The following is a 20,769-nucleotide window of genomic DNA, read 5'->3' on the forward strand; positions in this document are numbered from 1 at the left end:
TGACCCAAAAGGGCTGTGACCAGGACATTCTGCACTGTAGGGTAAAACTGAAGAGCTGCGAAACACCTACCACAAGGCACAGGAAGCAAACCACCATTCTGGTGCTGTGCCCATGACCTGTAGTATCTACAGGGAGAGCTGGAGGATATATTTGGAGGTGACCCCACCAAAGACTCCCATAGATGTCTCAGGATTTCAGGCAGCATCTGGTGGTGGACTGAGCTAGGAAGAGGAAGTTGTGGCCAAGTGTGCTCAGACGCAGAGGGTCCCAGAGCCAGAGGAGTACTACACATTAGAGGCTTACGGCCAAGGAGCTGGTTTGTACCCCTAAAGAGGCGAGCCACTCGCAGCTCTCAGAGGCTGTGGATGAAGTGACTGGCAAGTGGTTGGGAAAGTGCTCAAACAACTTTCCGGGAACGGGAGGGTTACAGAAAGGAGGCTGGGTTTGGTGTGATGCTGCTGTCAGCAGAGGATCAGTCAGATGGGGAACAGACAGTGGCTGCAATCTCTTATGACTTGGCAATCTGCCTTAGAGACCTCATTGAAAGTTTCATGCAGCTGCTCTGTCACCCTTCTCCTCAGCTCAGCTGGCAAAGCAAACATGGTATTTGCCCCTAGCGGCTGACATTCCCTTATCATTGTCCTGGGTAAGAGGACTGGTAACCATCGCTGCGCAAAGACAAGCTACATATGGTCCCAGACAGAACCCGCATTTGAGTAAAAGACCCTCATTTGCTTCCCTACTCACCCCTTGCACTGCACACAAGACAGCAGCTTGTTAGTCTCCAAGGTGCTGCAGAACGATTTCTTGTTTTTAAGTTTTTTAAGCTGTTCCAGAATTGCATTACAACTTCTTGGTTTGTAGATAGGCTTCAGAAAACGCCTTAAATTAATTAACAATGTGCTGATGTGGACTTTAACAAAAATCCACATAGAGGGGGACAGGAGGAGGCACTCAATGCCTTCTTTCCCAAAAGAAAAAAAGAGGTTCTCTTACTCATCCTTCCCTCTCATTGAACTTGCCAGCCTTAGCTCAGTGTGCAGGCTAACACTTTTTTGCATTTCCCGCAAAGTTGGAAAATCAGGAAAATTACAATCCAAATGTTCCTTCTTTTCCTCACACATCCCAAGAATTTCTTTTTTCCTTACTATTGATTGTTTAGATATTCTGTCAGTAGTCTCCTTCACATTCAATAAAAACACAACACAAACTAACAGCATCACGCTAGTGCAGTGTTTATAGACACTATGTCTGCACTGGGAAGCATAGAAGCTTCTCTATAAAAGCAGTGCATGCACCCCTGGGTTCAACTCAACTGACCCAATAAGGCTGGCTCAAAGAGCTAGGAACAGAGTTAAACTGCTGCAGCAAAGGAAGTCGATTAGAAAAGGAAGCACAGAACCAGATATAGTTTAGAGGAAATCTTGTGGCCAGAACTGACTGGGTAAATTAGAGCAGCGAGGGGGGATTTGATAGCAGCCTTCAACTTCCAGAAGGGAGGTTCCAAAGAGGATGGAGAGGCTGTTCTCAATAGTGACAGAGGCAGAACAAGGAGCAATGGTCTCAAGTTACAGTGGGGGAGGTCTAGGTTAGATATTAGGAAAAACTGTTTCCCTAGGAGGGTGGTGAAGCACTGGGATTGGTTCCCTAGGGAGGTGGTGGAATCTCCATCCCTAGAGGTTTTTAAGTCTCTGCTTGACAAAGCCCTGGCTGGGTTGATTTAGTTGGGATTGGTCCTGCCCTGGGCTGGGGGCTGGACTTAGTGACATCCTGAGGTCTTTTCCAGTTCTATGATTCTAAGTATCAGTCTTTGCTTTGACTAGAAAGAGCTAACTGAAGTGATTTCCCTCCCCTGTCCCCCTCCCCCCAAAGAACACCCTCACTAAATAGCACGTGGACTAGCTCAAGGCCTGAAAGGTGCTCTCTGAATTTCCTACAAAAATCATTCATAATATAAGATGTTGCAAGAGTACTAAGGATGTTAAGAGGCAGCAACTGACTAATAATTTGTATCGACTACACGATTAGTTGATAAGGGAAGGCGCTCTGTTCTGGCTCACGTCAGTCCAGGAGCTACCCCCACTGCTTCTCTGCAGCTGAAAGGTAGTAGGCACTGGGCGCACAGGCAGCCCGGCTCATAGTACATTTAAACTGCAGAGGCACAGTGGGGGTAGGTCCCGGTCCAGCACACGCCAGGACTCTCTGCGGCTCTGCATTTTAAATTTAGTAAGAACCAGGCGGCTCTTATTATGTGTAAAATGCGGAGCCATAGTGATCCAAGACTAGGAATGTTAAATTTAGATCAACTAATGTTGCAAATTGCATTGACTATTTGATTAGCCAATTAGATTAGTCGATATGGGTGCCTCTGTCTTTGAAGTGTAGCAACAGCCTCAGGGCTATTGCTACACTTAAAAGGCGGAAGCATTGCAGGGAGCATGGGACCAGCAGGCCCCCCACTGGCTCCATGCTTCCCACAGCGTTTCAAAGCAGCACCGCTGTATGGAGCTAGAGGGCAGTGGGAGAGTCCCCAGCTGATCCCTGGCTCCACGTGGCACTGCTGCTTTAAAGTACTCTCTCTTCCCCCACTGCCTGTTTCTGATGGAGGCAGCAAGGGGGCGGAGGGGAACTGACTAGTTGACAGCATGTCAACTATCAGATAAGCATCCGATAAGCATTCACATCCCTATCGCAGACCCGTGAGAACTGGGGCTGAACTGGGCTTGCTCTCACCAAGTTCAGCAGCCCTTGCTGGCAGCCGGCCCCAGCTTCGTGGTAGCCTCTCCTATCCCGCCATCCCCCGCATCATCCTCCAATTCCCCCCCCCTTATTGCCTCTAATATAGAGGCAGCGGGGAGGAGAGGGGAGGGGAGGGGAGGGGAGAAAAGGGGAGGAGAGGGGAGGAGGGAGAAAGAGAGCGAGAGCGAATAATCAGCTTGACTGCTTATTGGGCAGTCAACTACTTGCTCACATCCCTGAAGAGTAAAAGTTGATATTTTACAGAGACCTTAGCACTTCGAGACAAAACAAGAGAACCACCACTTGGATGGTTACCATGAAAACCACCAATCTATTTTCTCAAAAATATTGTTAAGCGCCAAATTAAAGAACATATAATCTCTTTAGATTTAGAAATCCAACACTCTGGTCATCTGAAGTGGGCTGTGCCCACGAAAGCTCATGATCCCATCTACGTGTTTTGTTAGTCTTTAAAGTGCTACCAGACTATTTGTTGTTTAAGTTAGTAGATTTTTAGTCAGCTAAACATCAGATATCAAATAGAGGTGGAGCATGGGTGTTTCCTTGGTCTTAGAATATATCCTCAAAGCATCTGTGCACATTGCCAAAGATAAACATCTTATTTTCCATATCCAGGCCTGCTGACCAGGGCGGAGATGGGGGACAAATGGGGCAGTTCATCGAATCATAGAACCATAGAGCTGGAAGAGATCTCAGAAGGTCATCAAGTCCAGCCCCCTGCTCTAGGGAGGACCAATCCCAACTAAATCAACCCAGCCAGGGCTTTGACAAGCCGAGACTTAAAAACCTCTAGGGATGGAGACTCCACTACTTCCCTAGGTAACCCATTCTAGTGCTTCACCACCCTCCTAGTGAAATAGTTTTTCCTAATATCATACCTGGACCTCTCCCACCACAACTTGAGACCATTGCTCCTTGTTCTGCCATCTGTCACTACTGAGAACAGCCTCTCTCCATCCTCTTTGGAACCTCCCTTCAGGAAGTTGAAGGATGCTATCAACTCCCCCTTCACTCTTCGCTTCTGCAGACTAAACAGACCCAACTCCCTCAGCCTCTCCTTATAGGTCATTTGCTCCAGCCCCCTAATCATTTTGGTTGCTCTCCGCTGGACCCTCTCCAATGCGTACATATACTTTTTGTAGTGGGGGGCCCAGAACTGGACGCAATACTCCAGATTTGGCCTCACCAGAGCCGAATAAAGGGGAACAGTCACATCTCTGGATCTGCTGGCAATGCTCCTCTTAATGCAATCACCTGGGTCCCGGTGATTCAAAGGGGTCTGAAGCTCCGGTCGCCCCTTTAAATCGCTGCCAGTGCACCCTGCCACATGCTCTGGGCAACACTAAGGGCTGGGTAGAGGCACAGCTACTGAGGCAGCAGTGCGAGAGGGGCAGGCAGGGGCTGATGCACACGGGGTTTAACGGATGAGAGCCCAGGCTCATGGGCTGCACTTTCACATCCCTAACAACTAACAGAGCTACTTTCTAAATTCCAGGTGTGAAGATTTTAAAAAGATCAAATAAGTTTTGGTTGTTTGGGTCCTGCCCCCAAAGGTTTTTTGTATTTCTAAATTTCAAGGCAAGGGTTCTAACATCTCCAATGCAAGTTGTTTAATCGTTATTTACATGCAAATATTTATCTGCTTTATTTAATCATTCAGTACCACAACGGTCACTGGATAGCATCATGTTTCAATTGATCTTCTAAGACTCTTCAAATATTGCTGGAACCTTGTATGTATGTTTGGTCTTTTGAAAAACCATTTTGCAGCTGAAACCACTGTCATGGAAAGTATTCTTAGGCCGTTTTAGGGTACGTCACTTTTCAGCGTGGTTACAACGTTTAACCAGTTAGCCTCACCATTAATGAGTGAGGCTTACCAGTCTCGGTTAACTGGTAGCGGCGGGAGCACCTTCCCGCCCACCAACTCCCACTTGTACAAAATGACAAGCACACACAAATCTGTTCTGAAGATGCTTCACTTACCTCTCCCATAGCCCTTCCCTCCAGAGCTAGTGCTTGAAAATCATGATTCAGTTCATCCATTGAACGCACCTATTATGAACAGAGGAGAAAAATGAGGTACTGACTATATTGTGTTCCAATTACAAATCAGTTTTTAATTTATTTTTTCAAACAAAATGCCAGCGAATCTTACTCTTTATTAAAGTACTCCACAGGGCTGTTTAGGAGAAAAATGTGACAACTTTAAAAATCTTAAAATCTAGAGTATATTTTCTACCAATTATACACATATATTCAAAAGTAAAAATAAGCAACTCTTCAAGTAACCAACTCTAAAACAGATAAGAGTGATTTCCCCTGTGATCGGAGAGTGTGCATTGCAAAGACAGCTGTATTACAATCTCTGTGCACAAGCAAATGAAAACAAAATCCAAAGGTTAATGTGATCTCAAATATAAGACAGGGTAGAATCAACATTCATAGCACTAAACAATGAAGAATAAAAATTCTGTAGTGCACTGATATTTAAATCAACAGGTTGGCAGTGGAGACAGCATAAAATACCACCTCACCCTCTCCATCTGAGCCTACAATGTCTCTATCAAAAATCTGTTTAATAAAGTTTATCTGATCCACAGATTAGTGTCACACATTCTGCCTCTGAGGGACTGAAAGTAAAAATTCAGACGGACAATATTAGTTTATAAAAAATACCAAATGTTCAGAACATCCTTATACTATTCCAAGTTTACAATAAGCCTTGAGGAATAGGTTACAACTGTTTCTTCGGCAGTAAGTTTCCTGGTCAAAGATTTAGAAATGCACAAACCAAACACCTTCCAAAATAAAACTATTTAAAAACAAACATTTATGCACATTAATAAAGGCTTCCAATACAAGGACTATTCAGAGAGGAAGCACTGTTTATAGCCTGGCACTCTGTGCCCCACCCCAGCACCCTGTCCCCTGCCCCCACTAGCATTATGCCCCCACTAGCACCCTTCCCCAGTATCATGTCCCCTGCTCCCACCAGCACAGTTGGGGCCACATTAGTGAGGCTTTCAGGGATTTTGGAGGAGTTATTTTTTTTGCATCTCACTTGTGTGGCCCCAACTGACTTGTCTATGGGTCAGTGACCCCTGACTCAGAACAGGTTCCCTGCCCTTCTCAGAAATAAAGACAATGCTGAAACTTTTTGTGTTTGACATATTTTATTTACAAATGAAGCCTGGCCAACAAACCACCAATTGGGGCCAAGCCCCCAACTGGCCGCAGCATCATAACACTCCTGCACCCCCTGCCCAGACCCTAGATCTGAGCCTATCATACACTGGAACCCCCTGTCCTGAGCCTCTCACATCCCCAAACTCCTGCACCCCCACATCCTTAGTCTTTTGCCACAACACTTCTGCACCATTCACACACCGCAAATCTGTGTCCTAAGCCCATCATACTCCCAACCTCCCTGCCCTGAGCCCCTCACATTCCCCAACCCAAACTCCTGCTCCCTCAACTCCACAAGCCTGTGGCTTGCTCAGTACCCCAACCCTCCACCTGACCCCAACACCTCCCAGCCTGGAGCCGCCTCCCTGAGCCAGCATCCCCTGCTCCACCTCCTCCCGCATCCAAATTCCCTCCCACAGCTTGCACCTCTCACCAGTTCCCACACCCAAATCCCTCATTCCCACCACAGAGCCCACACATCCTGTCTCAACCCAGTGAGGGTACATCTAGACTGCAGGAGTTTTTTTGGGATTCCATAGGTATCCCGGAAAAACACTTCCACATCCAGGGACGCCTTTGTTCTTCCACTTTTTTTAAAAGGAAGATTAAGGTAACCCTTGTATTCCTTGTTCCACAAGGAATAAGGGGGCTTCCGAAAGAAGGGGTTTTTCTGACATTTGGCCCAGTCTAGACAGGCCAAATGTTGGAAAAACCTCTTCCTACAGAAGAATAGGAAAAAAGCAGCAGAGCAGCCATAACCTGAGAGTGTATAATGGCTGGGGATAGCAAGTGATGGAGAGGAGAATAGAGAGGGTGGGGCTTCAAGGAAGGGGTGGGGTCTTGGGGGAAGGATGGGATGGTAGATCTTGGCTTGTTCTGACATTTAAAAAAAGTGATCTTGAGTGTAAGAAGGTTGGAGACCACTGGTTTACAGGGTTCCAATAATTCTTAGCACTTACCCCCCCATTTTTCATCTATACAACTCAAAATGCTTTACAAAGATGAAAATCACTCTCCATACTGCAGAAAGACATGTTGAAGTTAGGGATGTGAAATCCCATTTAACTGATGAACCGGTTAACCAAGTGACCGGGGAAAGAGGGGGGCGCGTTTGTGTAGTGACCCTACTGCCCAATGCAGCCAGCTGGAGCAGCTTCCCACTTGCTAACCATTAGCCATCCCTTGTTATGGGTGAGGTTCACAGGTTAACTAGTTATCCATTAGTATCCCTAGTTGAGATACAGGGGGGAAGCAACCTACACACAGTCACAGTACAGTAGAGTCTTGATTATCCGACCTTCCTTTATCCGACATTCTATGTTATCCAACCTGCCTGTGGCCACCCGAGGAAATTGTGCGGCCAGTGGAGCCGGCAGAGTGGAGCACGGAAGGGAAGGTGCCGGGCAGTGCAGAGACAAAGGCAGCGAGAGAAGAGGGAGGAGGAAGCAGGGCCATGCGGCAGGATGCGGGAGCCCATGCCCCCTGAAGGTCACGGGGCACCCCGATCTCTCCCATTGCCTCTGGCCAGCTGTGCTGTCCCCGACCTCCACATCTCACCCGGCCAGTCGCTCTGCCCCCAACCTCCCCTATCTCTCCGAGCCAGATGCAGGGCAGCGCGACTGGCTGGGAGAGAGAGGGGAGGTCGGGGGCAGCGTAGCTCCCCATGAGGCAGCCGAGTGTCTGCAGAGCGGCAGCTGACGGGGAAAATACCTTGGACCCCTCAAGGTATTTTCTGTATTATCCGACATTTTGATTATCCGACCATCCTTCAGTCCCGTTTAGGTCGGATAATCGAGACTCTACTGTATGTCAGTGACAAAACCTAGGCTCAAAGAGAGATCTTGAGACTTCCAGCATATAAAAGTATCAGGGGGTAGCCATGGTTAGTCTGAATCTGCAAAAACAATGAGGAGTCCTGTGGCATCTTATAGACTAACACATTTATTGGAGCATAAGCTTTTGTAGGCAAAGACCCACTTCGTCAGATGCATGTAGTGGAAATTCCAGAGGCAGGTATAAATATACAGGCACGTGAAAATAAGAGAGTATCAATCAAGAGGAAGGCCAGAGATGAGAAGGTCAATTCAGTCCTGGAGGATGTGGCCTACTTCTAGCAGTTGATGTGGAGGTGTGAACATCAAGAGAAGAGAGAGTGCTTTTGTAGTTGGCTAGCCATTCACAGTCTTTGTTTAACACTAGATTAGGAATGATTTTTTCCTAATGTCCAACCTAAAACTCCCTTGCTGCAATTTAGGCCCATTGCTCCTTGTCCAATCATCAGATGCCAAAGAGAACAATTTTTCTCCCTCCTCCTTGTAACACCCTTTTAGATAATTAAAAACCGTTATGTCCCCTCTCAGTCTTCTTTTTTCTAAACTAAACAAGCCCAATGCTTTCAGTCTTCATTCACAGGTCAAGTTTTCTAAACTTTTAATCATTTTTGTTGCTCTTCTATGGACCTTCTCTAAAGTTACATCAGAAAACATTTTGTAAATAGAGTCCTCCTGTCTTACAATTAAGTTTTGAGCAAGGTGAAGCACACACAACCAGTCCTACAATAGCATGCAAACATCCAGAGATGTTCTGCCTGTCTCTCACAATTTTCCCTTCAAACAGAATCCTCCTGAGATGTTTTCTAGCTTGCCTGTGAAGTAGCCTGTATTACTCTCCATGTTCCACGAGTAATGGAGGACATGTCATGATTCTTCTCCACTTTTCTGGCATTCAGTTAGCGTTACCACTACTTATAAGAGCTGTGCATGAAACCTAATCATAAGTCCTTTACCATTTCCAGCCCAAAGAGAAAGCAGGTCCTAAAGCAGTGTTTCTTAAACTTTAAGATGGAGGAACACCGATGTTTTTTTATGAGGATCTCCAAGGATTTTTTTGTTGGGGGTGGGGGGAGGCCGGGGGAAAGTTATTCAGCCAAAAAAAAGGGGGGGGGGAGTTATTGAGCAAAAAGAGGTGGCCATTTTGAACTCTGTTGTTCTCCGTGGCACACCTCCGACTGCCTCGTGGCACACCAGTGTGCCACAGAACACAGTTTAAGAAACACTGTCCTAAAAGCATTGGAATTGGAAACTGAAGTTACAACTTCAGTGGGGGTATTAAAATTCTACCATAGCTTGTGTCTGTCCCAGCTCCCAAAACATTATCTCAGATGGGAGCAGGTGGAGGAAACCTACCTCAAATGCAACACCTGACAAAGATGAAAATCCAGGAAGTGGAAGAGCAGCGAGGATCTATCTACTCATCGAACTGCACAGAAATGGATAGGGATTGAATTACAGTTTGAGCTGCATTAAAAAAAGAAAAGAAAAAAAAAAAGATCACCACTGAAAGGTAGAACAAGAATTCTGAAAAATGCAGAAAGGCAAGACCAGCACATACAGAAGGACAAGGAAGTAATTCTGCAGCACTCAGATATTACAGTGATGAGGGCCTTCTAACTACCGAAGAATCTCAGAATTACAAACACAAGAGCTATGGACTGATCAACCAACTACACACCTCATTTGGAACTGGAAGTACAGAATCATGCATCAGCAGAGACCAAAAAAAAGCAAACACACTACAGTACTGTGTTAAACGTTGCATTTTTCTTCGGCATAGTAAGTTTCGAGCAGTATTAAGTCAATGCTTAGATGTAAACTTCTGAAAGAATATTGATGATTTATTCACTTATAAACATTTCAGAGTTACCAGCAATCTCCATTCCTGAAGTGTTCATAACTCTGAACATCTACTGTACCTGGAAATGCAGGCAGTACAGAGGTATATTAGAAGAACATATGACAATTGCATTGGGAGTTTTTAAATGAGCAATTCAAGACAAACAAAAACTGACTGCTGTTTTGACTAAGGATGTTAAAGACTAGTCGACTATCCGATAAGCACCCCCCCCCCCCATCCCCCAGAGGCAGCAAAGGAGGGGAAATGGGTACTTCAAAGCGGCAGCACCGCACAACAGAGCTGGGGATCAGCTGCTCAGCACTGCTGCTTTGAAACCCCAAGGCAGTGTTTCAAAGAGGCAACTGCCGCTGCACAGCTGATCCATGGCTCAGCTGTGCAGTGGCACTGCCCCTTTAAAACGCAGAAGGGCCGTGGAGCCTAGGATCAGCTATGGACTCCACAACTAACCCCAGGTTTCGAGCAGCATCTCCCCAGAACTCGGGGTCCCAGCTGATCCCGGGTTCTGGGGAAATGCCACAGGGAGCGTGGGATCAGCTGGGGAGTCCCAAGGCAGTTTTAAAGAGGAAGCCCTGGAGCCCGAGATCAGCTGGGGACTCCCCAGCTGATCCTGGGCTCCACAAGGCATTTCCCCAGCTGATCCTGGGTTCTGGGGAAATGCCACAGGGAGCGTGGGATCAGCTGGGGAGTCCCAAGGCAGTTTTAAAGAGGAAGCCCTGGAGCCTGGGATCAGCTGGGGACTCCCCAGCTGATCCTGGGCTCCACAAGGCATTTCCCCAGCTGATCCTGGGTTCTGCTGAAATGCTGCACAGAACTGGGGTCAGCTGGGGACTCCGCAGCTGACCCCAGGTTCTATGGGGCATGCAGCGGCGCATGGAGCCAGGGGAATTAGAGTCCCACGCTGACCCCGGGCTCCATGGCTTTGAAATGCGCAAGAGCCCCCCACTGGGGATTCTTGTACATTTCAAAGCAGGCACCCACTTGCAGCCCAGAATTAACGGGACTTCCCCCGGCCACGGGCTGTACACGGAGGTCCGTATTCCTCCTTTAAAAGGAGGAATGCAGAAGTGCCTATCAACTAGTCAGAGTAGTCAATGGAAATTCCATCAATTGCTCTATTAACCGAATTTTAACATCCCTAGTTTTGACCTTGCAACTGGCTCCTCACCTTTAGCCAGCATAGTAGTAATAATTACCAGCTCTCTCACAGCCCTTCCTCAGGCACGCCAACCTTTGGGAAAGGGTGGAGAGCAAAATGCATATCCTAATTACGTGAATTTCATGCACTTGTAAGAGAATATATTGCCTTCACTCTGGTACAGGACACATCACTTCTGATAATGCAAATAGGTCTAAGTCTGTGTGTAATAGCTTATTCTTGAAAACAAGGGCTCTGCGTATTTTGCACAACATTCACTCCAAGAACTGTTACTTTCACATCAATCCCTCTTACCAATATCCAATACATAACCTTGCCAGAAAAACTAGAAGGCCTGAATTATGTAATTCTCCACAAACTTCCATAAAGGAAAAGAGTTTCATTATGAAGAATATTTAACTACACAGAAATAAATCAAGCTATGTTGCACAATATTCCCCAAATTCTAGTCACTTCACAAAGTTTGTGCCCATAATTTCAAAGTCTGTGTTCAGAGTATTTATTTGCTCAGCACTCTGCAGACTGTTATTAGAGTTTCAAGTGTAACTACATGCTTATCCAGCTTTGCATATGCTGACACCAGTCCAGCTGTCTTGAAAAGCCCCTGTTAACTGAAAAAGCTAAATCTACTTTCATGTCATAAAAATGAAAGTAGATACAAGACACGTTAGCATCTGAACAAATCACTGTGGGTCAAACATCTCATCTTATTTTCAGCCTCCAGAATGAATACAACATTATTCTGTACCCACTGAGGGCATAAATGAATTTATATCTTTCCAAGTTTCCATAACATACCATAGCTTGTTTTGGGGGAGACAAAAGAGAGACTGAACATATTGAATCTAGAAATAACTCCTACATTTTGCAGTAAATTCACATACTTAAATGTTACAATTTGCTGGCAGCCATGAAATAGGGATGTTAATGGACTAGTCCAGTGTTTCTCAACCTTTTTTTATAAAGTAAAGTACCCCCACAGTTTTCAGACACACAACGTTTTTCTACCATTGCAACACATTTGTTTAAACAACTTAATCGTAGCCAGAGGGAGTTTGGGGGCAGGAGGAGGTTGGGAGAGTAACGCAGAAAAGGTGAGAGGGTGAGAATGTAGCCAAATAGCTGGCAGGGGAAGGGGGGGGGAGTGGGGAGTAAAGGAAAGTGCAGCATCTGCAAAGTAAAACTGTATTGCCCACTCACATCTACCCTTTGCTCCAGGCTTGCTCCCCTCAGCCCCATGGACTGGTCCCGTCCCGTCCCATCCCACCCCCACCACCCACTGCCTGATCCCTTGCATTGCCCCATGGTCCTCAGTGCAACCCTGCCCCCTCCCATCCTGCCCCCGAAGCCTTCATCACTCCTCCACATGCCCCCACATCCCTGTGCCTGCAGAATACTATCAGCAGGGCAGCAGTGCTGGGGTGAGGAGAGGCATGGTGTGTGTGGTGGGAGGAGAGGGGGGAAGAGTCTCTTCCCTGCCCAGACCAACTCTTTGCCTGCAGCTCTGGGGCAGGCAGAGCCTGGGGCTGCCTCCAGCCCAACCGGGCTCAGTGGGGCACTGGGGAAGGTGCTCCCCGAACTCTGAACACAGCTCACAGGGAGCCCAGTCCTGCTCCCTCCTGAAGTGGGAAGCCTGTAACCAGGAAGGGAGGGTTAACCCCTTAGCGCCTGGGAGCTGCACGCCCAGGCTGGGCAGGGACATGTGCATGTGCTTCTCACCCCCTGATCCAGCCTGCAGCTGTGTGGCTGAGACTAGAACCGCAGCACGAGCTCCAGGCTGTGCAGGCGGAAGGGCAGGCACTCAGCCCTACCCTGGGTGCCTTGGGAAATCAGCTCATGTGCTGCTTGAGGCACGTGTGCTGGGGGCTGCTGAACCCTGCCCTGGCACTTCAATAGCAGCATCCCAGACACACAGAAACTTCCCTACCCTGACGTTACAAGCCATTACTGGCCTTGAGCAGAACTTTAATACACTGTATGGGATTGTAGTAGGATCCAAAAGCAAGAGCTACCCAGTCATATCTGTAAAAACCGCACACTGCCACCTACCCAGACAGTGAGTGCATAACTACTGCATCACAGACTTCCGTGAGCTGCTCGTTCCAGTCTCTGGCTCTTTGCACTTAACTGCAGAAATATCATTTCAACTACTAATGATCTCAAGTTACAGTGGGGGAGGTCTAGGTTGGATATTAGGAAAAACTATTTCACTGGGAGGGTGGGGAAGCGCTGGGATGGGTTCCCTAGGGAGGGGGTGGAATCTCCATCCCTAGAGGATTTTAAGTCTTGGCTCGACAAAGCCCTGGCTGGGTTGATTTAGTTGGGGCAGGGGACTGGACTTGACCTCCTGAGGTCTCTGCCGCTCTGGGATTATCTGATTCGACTAGTGGTCCTTAATCAATTTTTGTTTCTTGGAAAATAAAATGAAAATGTCCAGGCTTCATTTGAATCATTGCTCTGTGGTGGGGCTGAGATTGAGGGGATCAGGATGCAGGCTGCCCAGAGCAGAGAGGACCACCCCAGCTCTCTCTCATGTGCATGGTGCATGTACCTTGGCTGGGGCAGGTCCAGGTTCACCTGCCCTCCCGCCCCCCACACTCCCCAGCCAGAGTGAGGAATGCAACAAACTGTGCACTTTCCCCTCGCTCCCTGATGAAGGGTAACAGCCAACAATGTTCCTGCAAGAATTGGGAGAGGAGCTTCATCCCCCACAGCCTCCCTATAGGGTGCATGCGGGGTGGGAGGTTCAGGCCTGGGTCAGTCCCGGGAGGGGGGGGAGGGTGGAGAGCGTCACCATACCCCTCCCCTTTCACCTGCCCGGTGATTGTCTCTTTTCTGTATGGTATTATGAGAAGCAACCCCATTCCAGGTACATCCCATTTTCTTGGGTCAACCAAACCCTGACTTTGCTTTAAGTTATGATAAGAGGAAGCTGTATACCAAATTTGGTATACTATTTAGGAATTTACCGTTTAGGAGGAGTTCTTGAACAAATACACAGACAAGCTCAAATATACAGTAAACAGCATCTAAGTGCCTGTTATGAAACAGGACCTGTATGTACAAACAGAACAAAAAAGCAAACCCCTGCCCCCAAAGAGCTACTGTGACAGACAGCAGAAAAACAAATTGCACAGACAAGGAGTACAAGGAAACAATGAGATTATATTGGTCATCAGAATAGGCCGAATTCTCAGAACATTAGTAACCTTATCATTAGTCCTCCATTAGTCAACTCATAACTTTTTGCAGCATTCCAGAAGCCGCCTTTCCTGCCAAGCAAGGAATAAGAACCAGGCATGCTTCACTTTCTTTGGAATAAGGACTAGAAATGGAGCTGGCAACAGGGGACTTGTGGAATTTTCTCTGAGGAATGCGCCTCCCTCTTCCACAGTTTGCCTGTGTTCCTGATGGATCACATAAGGCCTTTTGAAGTCTACCACAAGCCACTGTTTCATGGAGTTGTACTAGGACCTGTGGGAAATGCACTCAGAGCACATTCTACAATAATGTAGTATGAGCATTAGTGCACAGGAAAAGAAAATGCAACCAAGGGCCAGTGTGGACTGAATAATCAGTACTTCCACCCCATGCAGTCCCCCACAGAAATTCTCTAGAAAAGACGAGGACCATGATGCTAAATGATAGTGTTGTTCAGCAAATCAAAAGCCAGGTTAAATACACAGGGAAACAGAGCCACAGGATGTCTTTCTGATCTATTAGTGACTTCACACAACTTCCTCTTAAAGCAGTGTGAAAGCAAAATCAAATATGCATTTCAGTTTCAGATGTTAGGCTTCCATATTTCAGGTGTCCCAGATTAAGTCAGTTTTCATCAAAATGGTGACCATTAAGAAGAAACTTGAATGCTAATTGAAACTAAATTCTGCTTTAAACGGCTAGCCAATTCATGTAAACTTGCATGCTGTACTGAAAATTTGGATGCTAAAGTCTCTTTACAAGAATTTCATTTAAAAATATTGAAGTCTGACTCCAAGTTTCATGTACAAAAACACTCATGTGATCCTTAAGTACCTTTTTAGAAACCTTAAAGGATTGTAATTTATGTGGGATTTATTTTCACCCATGCAGACAAGGGGTAAAACTACCAGAAAGTCTATCATCATCCAAGATCCAAGTCTGATGAACTTTGCCGTTTACACTAGGAATGCTTCTATCATACCAGACATGCTACTATGAACTTCTGCATTTCCAAATTCCCAGAAGTAGATCTTGAACTTTTGGGGTAAAGGGTGGGGTTAAAAAAAAACCCCAAACAAACAAACAAAATAAAAAAGAACAATACCTTGAGGATCAAAGAATTTTTGTCTTTCCTGGAAGTCCTAGTACAGACTTCTTGCTTGATAAGTATTATATGTTCTTGAAAAATTGTACATATTCTTTCCCTGTTAGTGCTGGGGAAAGCTTTGGGGTCTGTTTTTTCCTTTGGAGGATATTAAATGATGTGGTAAAGATGTTTGAATAGGATTTAAACCAGGGATGTTAAATATCGGTTAATTGAATAGTCGAGTAAACTCATTAATTCTTACCCATTACTTAACTATTCTACAGTCCCCGGGGGTGGGGCCGGCACCCATTGCAATGCAGCACCAACTCCTGAATAGGCCTCTGCTACTCCTCGCTGCTGCCTCTGTATCAGAGGCAGCAGCACTGGGTGCCAGGCAGGCGCTAGTACACGAAGGGAGCCAGTTTAAAAACCAGCTCCCCACGCAGACTGGCTGCCTCTCACCCCACACTGCTGTCTCTGATACAGGGGTGGCAGCACGGAGTAGCAGAGTAGCTGTCAGGGAGGATGGGGTGGATCTGAGCTCCTGGACCCTGAGTGAGCCACTGAGCCATGCTGCCTGCCTGCCTACCTCCTAGTAGCACTTTACATTGCAGAGTCGTAGCAGGGAGAGGTGCTGGCCCTGTCACAAGCCAGGATTGAGACAGGCTGCTGGCCAGCCTGATAAAAAAAGGCACTGGCAAGGGAAATGTGAGTATTCTATAGCATTAGCCTATAAGCTTTTGCTTATTGGTTAATTGACTACACTATTATATCTCTAACTTAAACTCATCTATTTCCACTAACTGAGGTTGCATTAAATAGCTCATCCAAGGATAATCTAAACTAGAACGTTTCACTGTGTGGTTGCTGTAAGCCAAGTTCAGTGTACACATTCCTATAACTCTCACCACAGGCACAAGCTCCCTGTGTATGACCCTCCTATCCCCCACTGTTTCAGGGACTTTCCTGCAAACTCCCCAAAAGGGTACTGTATGAATCCTCCTACATGGTTCCCCACTCTCTTCTTTCCCTCTGCCACACCATTCTTATTCATTTTCTTTCTGCTCAAAAGAGAAGCCATTCAAGGCGTCAATTAGCCGTTTCTCAAGACAGTAGTACTGAAGGAATAAATGCAAACTATAACATTGCAAAGAACGGATAGGAAGAGGCTAAACTCAGGAGCTCGTTAATGACCTGAAAAATCAGGAAGGAATACAACAAAAAATTGTGAACTATGGATGTTTAAAATGCGTTTATTTTGGTAAACGTGTAACTACTGAGCTGCTCTGAGCAGCAGCGCAGGAAGAGGGCGGAAGCCAGGGCTCATGGGGAAAAGGGAAAGATGCAGCTTAAAAGCTGGCTTCCCGCACATACTGGCTCTTGCCTGCTCTCCCGCCAAGCGGGGGGGGGGGGGGCAGCTCCGCAGAGCTGGTGCTAATGGGAAGCCTGCTTAAAAGCCCCGACTCATTGGTTAACCATTTACAAATACACACAATCACATCTCTAGTGTAAACATGGAGGAAGTGCTCAGGAGGAGTGTAACAACAGGACAGGTACCTAGGAACAAAAGTCAGAAAGGATAAGGCACAAAATGAAGTACACCTAACAAGGGACAAAATTATAGTAAGAAGAGGTTCTTTAAATAAATTATGAGTAAAAGGCAAAGGAAAGCAAAAGTCCTCTACTTAGCAGAGAAGAAGAGCTAATAATTGAGGACATTAAAAAAGTGGAGGTGTTAATACACCTGTGGCTTGCTTAGTACTCCAACCCTCCATTTAACCCCAACACTGCCCGGCCTGGAGCCCCCTCCCCGAGACAGCATCCCCTTCTCCACCTCCTCCTGCATCCAGATTTTCCTCCCAGAGTTTGCTCACCTCATCCCTTCCCACACCCAAATCCCTCATTCCCACCCCAGAGCCTACACATCCTGTCTCAACCCAATGAGGGTACAGCTAGACTGCAGGGGGTTTTCAGGATTCCGGAGATAGCCCAGAAAAACTCTTTCTGCATCCAGGAATGCGTTTGTTCTCCCGCTTTGAGTGGAAGAACAAACATTCTCTTTTGGTAACCCCTATATTCCTCTTTCCACGATGAATAAGGGGGTTTCCAAAAGAAGGGTTTTTTCTGACATTTGGTCCAGTCTAAGCAGGCCAAATGTTGGAAAAACCTCTTCCTACAAAAGAATTGGGAAACAAACCTGCAGTATAAGAGTTGGAGATAGCAAGTGATGGAGAGGAAGAGAATAGAGCGGGAGGGGTGGGGCTTCAAGGAAGGGGCGGGGTCTTGGGGGAAGGATGGGGCTGTAGATTTTGGCTTGTTCTGTCATTTAAAAAGCGATCTTGGGTGTAAAAGGGTTGGAGACCACTGGTCTAGATGGAATTATTATAAACAGGGCCTTAAATTAATGGTACATTTTGGTCAATTTCATGGGCAGATAATTTTTTTAATTATAAATTTAATATCAGATATTTAAATTTGGAATTTCAGTGTTGTAACGGGAGGGATCATGACCCAAAAGGGAGCTGGGAGGGAGCAAATGGCAGGGTCATTGTAGGGAGGGTTGTGGTACCCTAAACCTTATTTCCATGATGTTGTTAGCAGCAGCACTGCATTCAAAGCTGGGTTGCCAGAGAGTGGCAGCTTATGGCCACGAGCCTAGCTCTCAAGGCAGATCCAGCGCCAGCAGCACAGAAGTAAAGATGGCATGATATGGTATTGCCATCATTACTTCTGCATTGCTGCCTGCAGAGGTGGGCCTCAGTCAGCAAGCGCCACACTCCTGCTGCCCATACCTGAAGAAGGCAGCACTGAAGAAGTAAGGATGGCCTGGTATGGCAGCACAGCAGTTCTGTGCTGCTGCTGGCAGGGTGCTGCCTTCAGAGCTGGGCACCCAGACAATTGCTGCCACTCTCCAGCCACCCAGTGGCTAAGGCAGTGCAGAAGGGTGACAATACTGTGATCTCCCCCCAAAGTAACCTTGACCCTCCCTGTAATTTCTTTTTGGGTCAGGACCCCCAGTTTGGGGAATGCTGGTCTCACGGAGTGAAATCTGCATAGTATAGGGTAGAAGCACACCAGACCAAGTTTCACAGAGGGAGACCAGATTTCATAGTCCATGATGCATTTTTTATGTCCAGGAATTTTGTAGGGTCCTAACTGTTCTCCATGTCCACTGAAGGTAAACCAAGTAGCAATGGGCTTAAATCTCTCTTGCTGCACGTTGGGTTAAGTCTTGACTTAGCCCTTGGGTCTGCAACCTATGGCTCAGTATGGAACAAAACATGGCTCTTTTGTCATGCATGCAACTTTTAAAATTAAAATTTCATTCAAAATTTTAAAAAATGAGTAATTACTCATGTAGCTTGAATACGTGCATGAACCTGAATTTGATTAGTTACAACGCAAACACCAAAAAATGTGCAAAAAGATGCTGCAGCAGAAGTCCCGTTACATAAAGCCTGTGAGTACAAGGTTTCATTTATGCTATTATTAATCATCACGTTAATTATCAGCAGGGCTCGACAAACAATGGTGAGTAGATTACATCCCGCAGGAGCCGGCTCCGAGCGATCTGCGCATGCGCAGAACAATCTTCGCATGTGCAGAACACCAAACCGCGCAGCTGGTGAGAGTGGCTTGCCGCGCTCGGCGAGCCCTGATTATCAGTAATATTAAGTTGCGTATTTTCAGTCATGCGAATGGGCATTCTTATATGGCTCTTTTTTGACCACTTGTTCTGAATTTTGGTGTAGCTTGGCTCTTTGGTATGAAAAGGTTGCTGACCCCTGGGTTAAATATTAAACCAAACTTTCTATTGTGACAGGGCTTGACAGAAGGGGAGAAAGGCAGCCCTAAAAAAGACCAGCAGCAGCCTTAATTAGGAGCACCTCAGGCAGGGTGGCTATAAATCAATGAAGGGCCAAGTGAGCTGACTTCAGGCTGACACTGACCAAAAAGCGTCCCTGTGGGGGCAGGAGAGTGGAGGTGGAGAGGAACTAACAATTGATGAGGAGAATCAGAGGAGCGGAGCAGAACATCGTCCCCACTGCCAAAGGCTACAGGGGAGGGTGATGGGCTTTGACAGGGACTGTTTGGGGGAGGTGACCTCTGTCAGGGACTGTTTCCCACAGGTGGCCAGAAACTTCAGCTGGTGGCTGAGGCAGACTGTTTACTCAGCCCCATCTGCCCAGGGGCATTAGCCCCAACTCCCTGTTCTTTTGCCAAAGGCCAAAAGGCAAGTGGGACCTGTACCGCAGCCCCTAACCTGCAGGATAGTGGGCAGAACAGGGGTCTGGGTCCCAGGAGTGGGACTGACCCTGCCACAATATGAATAAAGAGAGTTACACTGTGGAACAGGCTTCCAAGGGTTTCCATTATTGGCGGTTTTTAAGAACAGGTTTTTACACAAAAACCTTACAGGGATAGTCCAGGCCAGGGGTCAGCAACCCCCAGCATGCATGACACAAGCAGCACGCGAGCCAATTTTTACTGGCACACGGGGCAGCTGCTTAGCCCCACCCTTCACTCCCACACAGCAGGGATCCAGAGCTGTGGCTCCAGCCTCAGCCACACAGCTGCAGCCTGAAGCACTAGCTCCGGCTTCCTGCTGGGAAGGAGAGTGGGAGAGGGGTGCGCGTTGGTGCATCCCTGGCTCTGCCTCTTGCTCCCCAGAGCTGGGGCCAGGCGGCCGGCAGACATGGTGCACTGGGACCCGGGCTGCAACATGCTGCTCCCCAGGGGCTTTGTGCCCAGCCAGGCTGAAGCCAGCCCTGGGCAGCCCCGGGCTCTACCTACCCCAGCCCTAGAGCCACAGCCTGCAGGCAAAGGGTAGGGCCCGGTAGGACAGAGACTCTGCCCCCCCCCAGCTTCTCCACACTCCAGCACTACTCCCAGGGAGCTGAGAATCCCAGTGCTGCTGCCCTTCCAATGAGTGTGCTGGGGGCACAGCAATGTGGGGGCAAAAGAGGGGGATGAAGGAGGATGAGAGGGCAGGGGGTGCACTGAGGGGCACGGGGCAATGCAGGGGATCAGGCTGGTGCAGAGAAGATGGGGGGGGGACAATTTTATTTTGCAGAAGCTGCACTTTCCTTTACTCCCCACTTCTTTTCCTCACTCCCCAACTAGCTATTTGGCTGCATTCTCATCCTCTCACCTCTTCTGCATTACTCCCCAACCCCCTCCTGTCCCCAAACTCCCTCTTGTACCACCACCCCACACCCTCTCCTGCAACCAAACTCCCTTCCAGATCCTGCCCTCCTCACCCAGTTCTACACCACACCTCCTGCCCAGATCCTGCATTCCTATCCCACACATTGGCAGCCCTCACTTTTGTTCTTACCCCAGAGCCTGAGGGGGTCCAGAAAACCCACTAACTCTGGAACCCCAGAAAAGTAAATCTGGACTGTGGGAAGCCCCAAACCTCAGTCCTCCCTGTCCCTTCCCCTCACCCCATGGTGGCTGGAGCTCCAGAAGAGTGAGGTTCCTCAGTTGAGAGTTTTAGGAAGAATTTTTTTGCTTCTCACTTATGGTCCCCAGCTGATTTTTCTGTGGGTGACCCCTGACCAAAAAAAGGTTTCCCACTCTTCCATAAATAAAGAAAACATTGAAACCTTTTCTGTCGGACATATTACTTTACTTAATTTAAAATGAACTTTGATAATCTAACTTGAGTGTTAAACTGCT

General features: G+C 47.3%; 1 protein-coding gene across 9 annotated transcripts in view; it reads right to left on the reverse strand.

Annotated features, from left to right (window-relative positions):
* The window catches only part of PUM1 (pumilio RNA binding family member 1), a 140,640-nt gene that overhangs the window by 98,199 nt on the left and 21,672 nt on the right, over positions 1–20,769 (reverse strand). For all 9 annotated transcript variants that reach the window (XM_075908743.2, XM_014579270.4, XM_006134560.5 and 6 more), the window contains one exon: positions 4,748–4,816. In XM_075908743.2, coding sequence (XP_075764858.1) covers positions 4,748–4,816 — 69 coding nt within the window. The remainder of the gene's footprint in view (positions 1–4,747; positions 4,817–20,769) is intronic.

This window comes from Pelodiscus sinensis, chromosome 26 (genome assembly GCF_052426305.1).
Source record: "Pelodiscus sinensis isolate ZL-2025 chromosome 26, ASM5242630v1, whole genome shotgun sequence".
NCBI lineage: Eukaryota > Metazoa > Chordata > Testudines > Trionychidae > Pelodiscus > Pelodiscus sinensis.